The sequence below is a fragment of the Coenobita brevimanus genome, chromosome 22 (genome assembly GCF_032717465.1).
Source record: "Coenobita brevimanus isolate Jiangsu-jjx chromosome 22, ASM3271746v2, whole genome shotgun sequence".
Taxonomy (NCBI): domain Eukaryota; kingdom Metazoa; phylum Arthropoda; class Malacostraca; order Decapoda; family Coenobitidae; genus Coenobita; species Coenobita brevimanus.
This window is the reverse complement of record NC_136975.1, coordinates 46,308,493-46,321,476: the sequence shown is the minus strand read 5'-3', so window position 1 is coordinate 46,321,476 and position 12,984 is coordinate 46,308,493. Positions and strand designations below refer to the sequence as shown.

The 12,984-nt window shown below is 44.9% G+C and overlaps 1 protein-coding gene across 2 annotated transcripts in view; it reads right to left on the bottom strand.

Moving 5' to 3' along the window:
- Positions 1 to 4,361: 4,361 nt before the first annotated feature.
- Positions 4,362 to 12,984, bottom strand: part of LOC145392413 (uncharacterized) — a 40,465-nt gene continuing 31,842 nt past the window's right edge. For both annotated transcript variants that reach the window (XM_080266821.1, XM_080266822.1), the window contains one exon: positions 4,362 to 5,049. In XM_080266821.1, the coding sequence (XP_080122947.1) occupies positions 4,873 to 5,049 (177 nt within the window). In that variant the 3' untranslated portion in view covers positions 4,362 to 4,872. The remainder of the gene's footprint in view (positions 5,050 to 12,984) is intronic.

The following is a 12,984-nucleotide window of genomic DNA, read 5'->3' as shown; positions in this document are numbered from 1 at the left end:
CCAACCAGTTCTTTAAAAATCTTGCCTGAGCTGAATAAAATCGTCTGGCTATAACAGGAACAATATGAAAATGACACCATCGTAGTGAAGGGGTTAATGTGTGGTTACATGGCGGTGCTTTATTTGTGTTTTGCAGTGAGTTGATCTGCGGTTGCTGCCAGTCACACCCTCTCATCCTTACACTTCCTTCACTAATGCTTTGGGAAGGCAGAAGTAAAAGCTTGGCCACTACCCTTGACTATATATATACAGATGATTATGTACAGGTAATATATTTCCCATGCGGGTCGTGGCTTTCATGTAAATAACCCCTTCCTTCAAGTATCTGTGTATTTTTGCCATCTCTAGACGGGAGCATGAGAGGGGCGCCTTCACTTGGTGGAACCGATATGACCAGACCGTGGAGCTGCCCGGTTATACAAACATCCCTCAGTCTCTTATCCCTCAAAAGGAGGAGGATGGACTGTTAAGGGCAGCTTTAACTTGCAGTCTACTGGGCTCACGTTCAGATGATTCGGGTTGCAACTACCACCATTAGTACTTTAGGTGATTTCATTTAGGATTTTGGGGATTTTTCGAACTGGGGAGGTTAGATGTAGCCATGATTAACCCCTTCAGTACGAGATGCCGTTCCAGACTCAATAAAACTCAATAGAAACAAAAATAAACACGAAGCCCGTCATCGTAGTGAAGGGATAGCGATTCACACAGCAGTTTACAGTTATATATCACACAGGGAAATTATGGATTCACACAGTATTTACACAGCGACTGAGTGGGAGAACTCTTTGTAGACCAGTATCTTCGAAAACTCATTTATGGGTTTATTTCTGTACGCCATGACGGGAGAACTTCCACCACTGCTGAACATTGTCGTAGCTCGGGAATTATAGGTTACCAGGTTGCTAAGTAGTAACGGCCATGTTTATCACTAGACTCAAATAGTTGCGGTGCTCTGATTATATTAAAGTCTTGAGTTTGTGATCTGTAGTGTTTTTTTTGTAAGTACTTGTGACTTCTTCTTTTTTTTAATACAAGTGCTACTCGGTCACTTATACGTAACTACTTTTCAACGATCCTTATAGAACGTAGCTCCAGCATCACGAAAGTATAAGTAAAACACAGCGTTAGGAAGTCTTCAGTCACTTGTGAGAAGGATGCAGGGGAGTCACACTTACAGCCTAATGCAGACACAGTTATAACCGAGCTTGTGGCCACCGTAAGTGAGGTAGGCCTGTCCTTGTAGTGCATAATTAGCATAGGCCTACCATTGTTCTCAAGTTTCACTTATTGGTAGGTGCCCTTTTCCATTGTATCGCTACTGTTGTTCTTGGATCTCACATAGGCATAGATGAACCTGCTTTGTATCTCCACTCCCACACATCCATTTTTGCAGGCAAAATTCATATATTTGGTGTCCTTGGGATTGCATTGCCTTATCACACTTTTTGTCAGTACACTGATATCCTCTTGGCTAAGAACATTCCATTGTCTGTCAAATATCAGTTCTCGGTACCGTACCGACATCCTTCTTGTACATAAAGAGTCCATCATCTGTGCTTCAGGTGCAGGGGCGGTAATCATCTTTGCTTATTGTAATGTCAAATGTACGGGAGGTATCTTTTCCACTGCAGTCGCAGTGTGCTTGTCGCTCAGACGTTTATCATTATAGCAGCATACTGTTCAAGCATAGGTTACGGTACTGCTGAAAGTTAAAAGGCTAAGCCACTAGACCTGCTGTGTAGCCAGAAGCGCGACTGCAACTGTATCTGTGGCCAAACAACATTCGAGACAGCATTACATCACAGCACACGTATATACTTGATTATTTACAGGGATATAGTTGCCTCTAGTAATTCTTTTACATAAAATATACCTCTTCTTTATACATCAGTGAAAGAGATATGATACGGGATTTCATACATACTTATATTAAAATATATAGCGGGATTTAAACCATTAATCACTATTGGTTGTTGCATCAGAGGGCACGAGGAGTGGTGGTGAGTGAGACTTCAGGCAGTATTCCCAGGTATTACCTACCCTACCCTCAGGTATTAGCCACCCAAGTGAAATATTTATCGAGATTAACCTTTGAACTTATTATTCAGACATAACCCACTGAAGACAGGATTAGCCTAACGCGTGAGCCTTGAGATGGAATGACGACAGTTATATTCCCGCCAAAAATTTCACTTTCCAACGTGAGGCTAGTGTGGTTATCGATTAGGCTACAGTCCGTGTTGAGTTAAATTGCATTCATTCTTGTTCAGACATAATCAGAATTTCGTAGAATAGTTTAATGGGGTTATTTAAAAGTAGTCTAGTATTTCGAATTCCATGCGGGAGACAAATGTGACTCGACCCAACTTTAGTGGTTGATTAGGACTGCGTTACTTGAATGCTTCACTGTTAAAACGTTCAAGAGGTTTAGGCTTGTTTCAGCATTCATATTTACCAGAACTTATTTCAATCCTGTACCGGTACCTGAGATAAAGTGGAACCAAACATCTGTCTACAATACCAGTACATACCGATACCAGAACTCAGAATGTAACAGCTTGGACTTGTAGTGAGATTTATGGTGGCAGATGAGGGAGGGGTAATGTGCTTGTAATAAGGCTGGGAATACTGCCCTCGCTTCACCCTAGGAAAGTTAATTATTTGCTCCTACTGTGCTAGAGGAAGCAGAGCATAGATAGGCTTGTGGTCCCTTTAGTAAGCATAATAAAGTTAGGCCGAAACACATGGCCCCTCAGTCTTGTTGGCTTAGAAGTCTCCCCAAACACTGCTTCCTTACCAGTTTGTTTTAAATACGAAAATTCTGTTCCCCTATATGTTACGTAAATATTGCCTGCTTAATGGCATATACTGGTAGTTACAAAATGGCATTGGTAGAAGTGTACTAATCACGAAGAGGTGCTAGATCGCCTCCTTAAGCCATTTTTTGTTGACTTGGGAGGCTCCTTAGCACATGTACAATATCGATTTTTTTTTTATTTTTTGTCTGGTACGGTACCCTAATATTCCCATCTGTGCCGTATAGCTATCGAATGTATCTTTAGTGTCGAGTTCTTAAATAACACACAGCGTACTATATGCAGAAACAAACCACGAAGTAAAAGGTGTTACGGAGCCTCCTAAACCCACGAGAAGACGGTCCATGTTGTTCCTGTACGATACTCAAAAACTGGGGACATCACAGCTAGCTAATGTAGGTATTATTAGGCATTAGTTGTATATAGAAGCTGAGTTTTCAAGCTGAGTTTTTCTTCTAGTTAAGTACCAAGGCAAAGAATAATTAGCCTAGTGTGGAAGCAGAGTGGTTGAGGTCGTCTAGGTTATTAGTAGAGTAATTACACACTATATCAGTGAGGTATGATATGTGTCTGATCTACTCCTCTCCGTAATATGATGTCTTTTTGTTTAGGTATAGTGTCACCGTATATTCTTGCTGCCATTCTAGTCGTGCAACCTACCGGGCAGCTTTACTCTTCACGGCTACCACCGGAGAGGCTTATTACCGCTATCAATTTATTTTCTGCAACTAATTTATTTCTGCCGCTAATTTATTCCTGCTACCGCTGGTAATTTATTTCTGCTGGCAATTTATTTCTACAGATTTCTCTTCGTTACCAATTTCTTTTTTGCACAGTACCCGCAGTCCATCTCGATTTTGCGCAGTTTAGTTACCGTAAATCGCTCTCCATATTGCAACAGTTAACCGTAATCCCTCTCCATATTGCAACAGAACCGTAATCCCTCCATATTGCACAGTTAACCGTAGTCCCTCCATATTGCACAGTGTAATCTCTCTACATATTGCACAGTTAACCGTAATCCCTCTCCATATTGCACAGTTAACCGTAATCCCTCTCCATATTGCACAGTTAACCGTAATCCCTCTCCATATTGCACAGTTAACCGTAATCCCTCTCCATATTGCACAGTTAACCGTAATCCCTCGCCATATTGCACTGTTAACCAAGATTCCTCGCCTTATTGCACAGTTAACCTAAATCCCTCGCCATATTGCACGGTTAACTCATTTAGCCCAGTACTGTGCAGCCAGCCTAGATTTATTGTCATTTGTCCTCTTTAAATACACCTTTCCTTTTCTTCTAGCTTGAGGTATGAACAGGGTGAAGTTAATCTTATTTTTCGATCGGCCAGGCTTATAGGGGAGAAAAACTGCTGTGACGTGATGTTTAGCTCTAGCCTGGCATTAATAGCCTTGGTGGTTTTGTAGCCCTGCATCGGTAGCCTTGGTGGTATCGTAGCCCCAGCCCTGCATAGGTAACTTCGATATTTTTGCAGCGGTAGTCTTGTTTTGTTAGCCTCGGTGGTGCAGCATGGGCCTCGCATCAGTGGCTGTGGAGGTGAATCGACAGTCCTCCTCCAGCGTCGGTAGCCTCATTGGTCATTTCGTAGCCCTAGCATTGCGTTGGTGGCTTCATTGGGGTATCTTGCAGTTCCAGCCTTGTGTTAGTAGCAGTGGTGTTCATAGCACTAACTCTGCACTGGTGGCCCCCGTGGTAATTTAGCAACCCAAGCCCTTTGTCAACAGTGATTTCAAAGTGCTAGCCTTGCATCGGTAGCCTTGATCGTAGTTTTGCAATGCTAGCCTTGCATCCGTTGCCTTGATGGTCATTTGGCTGCTCTAGTCTTGCACTGGTAGCCTCTGTGTGCTAAGCTTGCTTCTTTATCAGTAGGGATGTTGTAGCGGTAGCCTTGATGGTGATTTCCTAGCGCTAGCCTTGCACTGGTAGCCTCAGTGGCGAATTCGTAGCCCTAGCCTTGCGTCCTAGCCCCCTAGACCCAGTCCCCCGCTGCGTTGGAGGTGCGGAGGGAGAGGGAGGAGGCGGCTGTTCCTCATGGCTTGGTGGGGCAGCGACACGGGCAGATGCGGGAGAGGAAGGCGGTGAAGACGCGGCCCATCTGCACATACCACGGCCCCCTCCGCCAGAAACGACCCCCCGTGCCGCTCCCTGGGGACATTAAGGTGGGGGCACCGCCGGGGTGTATGCTAGAACCGCTCACGCCGCCCTCCTGGAAGAAGAGGAATGTAAGACGAAGGATGAAGAATGTGAATGCACGAAAGATGAAGAGGAATGTAAGACCTGGGATCAAGAAGAAAGGTAAGCCTGTGAATGCACTAAAGATGAAGAGGAATGTAAGAGGAGACTTGAAGGAAAAGAAAGGTTACATTTAAGCCTGTGAATGCGCGGAAGGTGAAGAGGAATGTAAGACGAGGGATGAAGGAGGGGAAGAAGGGTTTTATGTATGCCTAGAAACTCACTGTGGTCATGAGGGCAAAACGAATGAATGACTTTGGTTCTTATGGGATGAACAGACCTGGATGTTTTGGTATATGAATGAACTGCAGCAACCATTAAGAGAGAGAGAGAGAGAGAATCTGATTTTTCACTCATGGATTGATTTGATGTGGGAGGCTTTAATTGTCTGGGAATATTAATAATGAAAGATTTTGTTTTCTTAATGTGGGTAGGCTTTTTTGTTTGGTTTAATCTATAGGTGAGATGGAGTGCAATGAAAGTTTCGTTAATACTGCAGTTGGGTAATGAAAAAGACAATGTAATCTCTTTGGAAGTTGGGTGTGTAAAGAACCCCACCCCCCCCAGCTCTCTCTCTCTCTCTCTCTCTCTCTCTCTCTCTCTCTCTCTCTCTCTCTCAGCCATATCCCCCCCTCCACGTGCCGCTCTTGGGGGCGGGGGGAGGAGGGGGGGGTCCCTTGGGTTTTATGGTCTATTCTCCTACGACACCCTAAGGAGAGAGAGAGAGAGAGAGATGGCTGTGGTACCTCCTCTGGGTTTTGGATGGAATGAAGGACACACCACGCTCCCCTGCAAATCATGCAGTATTACTAATTACGGTATATACATCATCATAATCATACCATCGTTATGTTGCTTCACCACAGCCACCACATCTCCACACCACACCACTAATATCATCACAACCCCACCACAACTACACAGCATCACCACACCACACCATACCATGACCATAAAGCTTCACCACAACCACCACATCACACCATACCAAGACCATAAATCTTCACCACAACCACGTCACACTACAGCACACCATACCATGACCATAAGCCGTCACCACAACCACCACACCACACCACACCTCTACAGCATCATCACACCACACCTGTACAACATCATTACACCATACCCGAAAGCAATGTGGGCGATAATTAGTACTGTACCTGCTCATTTGGACAGGTGGACGAAAGGTAGATGTGGGTGAGGATAGAACGAAGCCACTTAGAGAGAGAGAGAGAGAGGAAGAGAGAGTCAACATTTCGTCCCAATTAAAATTTTTACCTGAATGTTACAAATTGAAAACAAATCCAGTCTGTTAGCATATTTCAGAAAGGCTCGTCAGGAGAAAATTTTTTTAGTGACATTTCGGTTTTATTCCATGATTAAAAGAAAAATAACCTGAACGTTGCAAAATGACAGCGGTGCCAATGATTGCGATTGATTCCCAAAATATTACGTGAATTTTAACATTGGCAAAATTCATAATGATAAATAAGTATCAATATTTTTTTCGGCAAATTTCAGTATGTGTGAATTATTTTTTTTTATCGGTACCTGAATATTATAAATGAAAACAGCTAATAATTTTTGGGAATATCATAATGTCACATATACCGGGAGAGCAAAATGTTTCCTGAGTTTCTGTATGTCACGCATCTTGATTGTAATGTATTAATTTTGCTACAGTACATGCAGAAGTTATGCCCCTTTGATTTTAAGTGTGCTGCAGCCAGGTGTTTGAAGTGTGTAGTGCAACCAGGATGATGATGATGATGGTGATGATAGTGATGGTGATGATTGAGGGTTCGTATGATAAGGTTTATATTGGTGGTGATTTAGGGTTAAGATGATGATGATGATGATTGAGGGTTAGGATGGTAATAGATAAGATTTATATTGGTGGTGATAGTGGTGATGGTGGTGATGATTTAGGGTTAAGGTTAGGATGATGATGATGATGATAATGATGATAGTGATGATGGTCAGGGTGTGGATGGTAGTGACAGAGTGATGATGATGATGATTAGGATCTGGATGGTAGTAATGGTTGATGATAACGATAATGATGATGGTTTGAGTTGGGATGAAAGTCTCTTCAAAATGCTCTCTCTCTCTCTCTCTCTCTCTCTCTCTCTTTCTCTCTCTCTCTCTCTCACGTATTGAAATGTGGTGTGGTGGCGACAAACTTGATTGTGTCGCGATGTGAGTGGATTGCATGTGGATGAATTTTAATGAGAGAGAGAGAGAGAGAGAGAGAGAGAGAGAGAGAGAGAGGATGGTTGTAAAAGAAGAGAGAAAAAGAGAGGATAAAGGAGGACTGAGGAATTTAGGGAGAGGGAGAGGACGGTCGTAAAAGAGATAAAGAGAGGATATAAAATCGAGGCGGGCAAAGGAATGGAGAGAGAGAGAGAGAAAGAGAGAGAGAGAGGAATGACGTGTGTTTGCATAATCGAATGAAGGGTGATGGAAAAATGCAGTTGTCGTGAGTGAGAGATGGACATGGGGGTGCCAGGGGAAGGAGGAGAGGGGTGGGGTGGGAGTGAGAGGGGATGGGAGGGGGTGGGGTGAGGGTGAGAGGGGATGGGAGGGGGTGAGGGATTGGAGACGGGGTTGGGGTCGGGGTAGAGACTCTGGGTTGGGGGAGGATGTAGGAAGGGGAGGGGAGGGGGGGCGGATGCAGGGCCGTGGATATTGTGAGGGGAGGGGGTGGTCGAGGAGGGGGATTGGCGAGATAGATAATAGATAGATGGAGAGACATAGTGAGCTCGGGAGGCGGGAGAAGATGGGACAGCGATGGAGATTGAAGATGCAAGGGAAGAGGTTGTTTTGGTGGGGCAGGTGAAGGTGGAGTGGACGGAGCAGTGGCCTCCTGTCTGAAAGAACGCGAGATCATGCCCCGGCTTGGTAATGGGGCGGTTGATGGCTTTAGGATTTTTTTTTTTAATGATTTTTTTTTTTTTGTTTAAGAGTTTTTTATTTGTTTAGGAGTTTTTATTTGTTTACTTTTTTGTTTATGATTTGTTTTTGTTTAGGAGTTCTTATTTGTTTACTTTTTTGTTTATGATTTTTTGTTTAGTTTTTTTTCTTTACTTTTTTGTTTATGAGTTTTTTGTTTAGAAGTTTTTATTTGTTTACTTTTTTGTTTATGAGTTTTGTTTAGGAGTTTTTTCGTTCATGAGTTTTTATTTGTTTAGGAGTTTTTTTGTTTGTTTAGGAGTTTTGTTTGTTTAGGAGTTTTTATTTCCACAAAACCCACCAACATGTCATAACAACTCTCGCAGATACCCTTACCATTACACAGTTCCTTAACGGGACAACTCTAGTACGTATTTGATATATTGGTGCCAAAGTGGTGACATGAGAAGGTGTGTGGGCCTCAGGGAACGGGCTCTTGATTATTTGTCCAGAATCGGAAAATAATAATAATAATAAGGGTCGAGGTGTAAAGGTCAGAGATTGAGTTGCTTTAAGGACGAGTGAATTATGAAGCAAATTACCCCCGTGTGTGTGTGTGTGTGTGTGTGTGTGTGTGTGTGTGTGTGTGTGTGTGTGTGTGCGTGCGTGTGTGTGTGTGTGTGTGTGTGTAAAGTAGACGAATCTGTGTACCAGATTTTTAAAAAGACGTCTACAGGCTGAAGATGTTCTCTCTCTCTCTCTCTCTCTCTCTCTCTCTCTCCCCTAGGGCTCTCATTTCCCCCATTAGGGACTTCTCGACACCCAACACCCTTATCCTCCCTCCCCTCCCCTCCCCTGCCCTAGTCCCTGCCTCTTCCTTGTCTGCCTTCGTTCCCTTCCTTCTCCTCCCCACACTCTCTCTCTCTCTCTCTCTCTCTCTCTCTCTCTCTCTCTCTCTCTCTCTCTCTCTCTCTCTCTCTCTCTCTCTCTTTTCGTTTGTACACACACACACACACACACACACACACACACACACAAATCTTCTTCATGAGAGGAAGGGGAGAGAAAAAAAGAGAGGAGGGGAAAGGAGAGAAAAAAAAAAGGAGGAGAATGAAGAGGGGAGGGAGGGAAAAATGAATGAGAGCGAGGGGAGGGAGGGAGAGAGGGAGGGAGAATTGTTGAGTGAGTCTTGAGCTTCCGGGAATTCCTACCTAGTTCCCTCCTTCCTCTCTCTCTCTCTCTCTCTCTCTCTCTCTCTCTCTCTCTCTCTCTCTCTCTCTCTCTCTCTCTCTCTCTCTCTCTCTCTCTCTCTCTCTCTCTCTCTCTCTCTCTCTCTCTCTCAATCCTTTCTTTTTCCCTCACTCCCTTTCTTAACCCTTTGTCGCGAAAAGCTTGTCCACTCCACCACACTGAACTTAATCATTTGAGACCCAGCACCTTTTCCTCAGCGATTTATTTTTGGATATGGAGGTTCATATCCTTCAGTACGTTATTTAGGCAGAGTATGGCGATTATTGGAAGGATTTATGTAGCACAGAAGAGGACAGCAAGGTGTAATAAACAAAATAAATCGCTGAGGAGGAGGTGTTTAGGGAGCTTCCTTATCGACGAGAACACGTCCAATGACCTCCTTGACCCATTAAGACCGGTGTGTTAAAATAAATCGCTGAGGAGGAGGTGTTAGGGAGCTTCCTTTACCTACGAGAACACGTGCCCTTAACCCATTGAATCCGGTGTCTTAGTAGCTTTTTTTTCCTTGTCATTTACAGACGATTTTCCTCAGCTTAGGGTTGGCGGGGCTGGAGGGGGTAGTAATAAACCCCTCCAGGATGAGACGCTTTTCTTTAGTTCAGTAAAATAATAAGTAAAGCAAGAATAAGTTTAAAATATCGTCACGCTGATTCAAGGGCCATGTGGAGAGGATGGAGAGTAAGAGACTAACTGGGAGAGTGTATGTCAGTGAGGTGGAAGGGGGGGAGGGAGGGGGAGACCGAGAAATGAGATGGAAGGATGGAGTAGAGATATATATGAGAGAGTGTAGGCTGGGGGGATGGGGAGTGAGAAACGAACTAAGAGAGTGTATGTGAGTGAGGAGGAGTGGGGGAGAAGGAGGCTGAGACCGAGGATGAGATGGAAGGATGGTGTAGAGGGGTATATGTGAGAGGGGAGTGCAGGGTTGGGGGAGGGCAGTTAAATGGCGAGGGACAGGACGACATGGAGGCGATTTGTTTGTGGCCACCCCTTATGGGATATAGGCATCTAGCAATAAATAGTATATATGTATGTATGTATGTGGAAGATTTTAGAGAGGGATGAGAGTGTACCATATAAGAATATGTGTGCGTTTTTATGTATATTTTTTGTGTATGTATGTATGTATGTATGTATGTGTGTGTCTGTACCTGTCTGTGTGTGTATATCTTTAAGAGTATGAAGGTCATGTGTGTGTGTGTGTGTGTGTGTGTGTGTGTGTGTGTGTGTGTGTGTGTGTGTGTGTGTGTGTGTGTGGAGCTCGCAGCCATTACACTGATTAGTTCACTACCCTTCCCTTTCTCCATCATCATGTTCACCACCATCACCTTCACTATCATTAATTTCACTATCACCTTCACTATCATTAATTTCACTATCACCTTTATTTTCATCACATTCAACACTAATCTCTCACAGTCTCTTAATCTTTCTCGTCACCTTCACTGTCACTAATTTCACTGCGGTATCACCTTTATCATCACATTCATCTGTCATCACTGATTTGTTTTTCCTTCACTGTCATCACTTTAATGTGCTTATCTTTCGTATTCATCACTTTCTGTCATCACTTTCACTGCCAATGTCATCATCATGGCTGCGGGAACTTCATTTTCTCTCTCTCTCTCTCTCTCTCTCTCTCTCTCTCTCTCTCTGAAACCCAATCTTACACACCTTCCATTCCCTTCCCTTTCCAATTTCCCCTTCCCTTCCCCCCACCCTTCACCCCCTCCCCCTCCGCTTTAGTTACCGTCTTGGGACCATTACGCAAATTGTGTGTAAGGGGGATGGGGAAGGGGTAGGGGAAGGGGGGAGGGGAAATCAGCGCTGAGGGAGAAGGGGAAGAAAGGGTGAGGAAGGGAAAGGGAGAGAGAAGAGGTGACTGAGGAAGGAAAGGGGAACTGTAGGTAAAAGATAATGGATAGGGGAGGGAAGGGAAAAGAAAGAGGAAGGGAGGGGAATGGGTAAGGAAGGGAAGGGAAACGGGTGATTAAGAAAGGAATGGGGAACTGTAGGTAAAAAGATAGGAAAGGTAGGGAAGGGAAAACTGGGGCTTAGGAAAAAGGGAGAAGAGTGAGGGGGGAAGGGAAGCGGTGAATAAAAGGATAGGAAGGGAGTAGGGGAGGGAAGGGTGAAATAGCGCTTAGGTAAAAGGGAGAGGAAGGGTGAGAGAGAGACCTTTCGTGATTAGCACTGCCTCCTGACTGCCATGCTTTCGTTAAATCCTCAGCCATAACAAGAGATTAATACAAGAAAATGATGCTAGTCACGAAGAAGCGAAGGGAAACCAGCTGCAAAAGGACGACAATCTGGGTCAAGTTAAAATGAACGGACTATAGACGGGGATTTCAGTCCTTTTGCAGATTGTTTCACGTGGGTCAATGAAAGGACTATCAATACTTTGGCTCAGTATCCCTTCCAGCGCACTTCTTCGTGACTAGCATCGTGTTCCAGCTTTAATTCCCTGTACCTGAGGGTTCAAGATGGAGGGATGGCAGCTTTATTACGCCAGGTTAAAGTGAACAGAGTGAACAAGAGCTGAATAAAATCGTCTGGGGTTAGCGAGAGTGGGTCAGTCCACAGGGAAATTGTGTTTATCTGACGGAACTGGACAAATCGATGCCACAGCTACAATAAATAAATCGTATTCGCATGAAATTTGGTGAGTCTTAACTGTGAGGTGGGGGTGAGTCTCCTTGGTTACTAGCTCATTATGTCGCCCCAATCTGATTAACCACAGGGAAGAAAAAAGGAGATTCGTAGCCCCTCTCCTGCAGTTCACCATTGTCCTTTCGGGGGATAGGGAGGGAGCTGAGAGACGTTTGCATAACCAGGGACAGTAGTAGATCCGCCCGGTCATATAGGTGCCACCACGAGAAGGCTTCCCTATCCAGTACCATGATGGGGATGTATGGGTTAAGTGGTGGTGGTGGTTGTGGTGATGGTGGTGGTGGTGATGATGGTGTGGTGGTGGTGGGGATGATGATGGTGGTTGTGATGATGATGGTCGTGGTGGCAGTGGTGACGATGCTGTCATATAGGAGGCTCTGCAGCACCACTTCCTAAGCCTGTGTGTGTGTGTGTGTGTGTGTGTGTGTGTGTGTGTGTGTAGTACCTGTCTAACCATTTTTTTCTAAGTCTCTCCTTGAGACCTGGGTTGTGTTTACCTCCGTTTTCTGTGAGCTGTGGATCAATTCAGCTTCCGGGACAGATTTCGGTGGGGAAGTGACCGCCGAGGTGGGGGAAGGGTAGGAAATGTGGGTGTGGGAGGAGGGAAGGAAGGAAAGGTAGGTGTGGGGGGAGGGGAGGAAGGAAAGGTGGGTATGGGAGGAGGGGAGGAAGGAAAGGTAGGTGTGGGGGGAGGGGAGGAAGGAAAGGTAGGTGTGGGGGGAGGGGAGGAAGGAAAGGTGGGTGTGCGAGGAGGAGGCGAGGAAGGTAGGGGTCCACCTGGGAGTCTGATGTGGGAGGGGGAGAGGTAGTGGGGAGAAAGGAGGGAGGAGAGGGTAGGCATGGGAGGAGGAGGAAGAAAGGTTCACGTGAGAGCCTAATTTTGGAGGGAGAGGAAGGAGGGAGGAAAGGGTAGGTGTGGGAGGAGAAGTAGAGGGAGGAAGAAGGTAGAAGAGGGAGAAGGGGTAATGTGGGGAGGGGTAGGAGGGAGGAGAGGGTAGATGGAAGAGAGGGAGAAGGAGGAAGAGGAGGGTAGAGGCTTATGTGGGGGTGTAATAATATTGTAATTAATAGATACGCTTTCTTTTGCCCATTC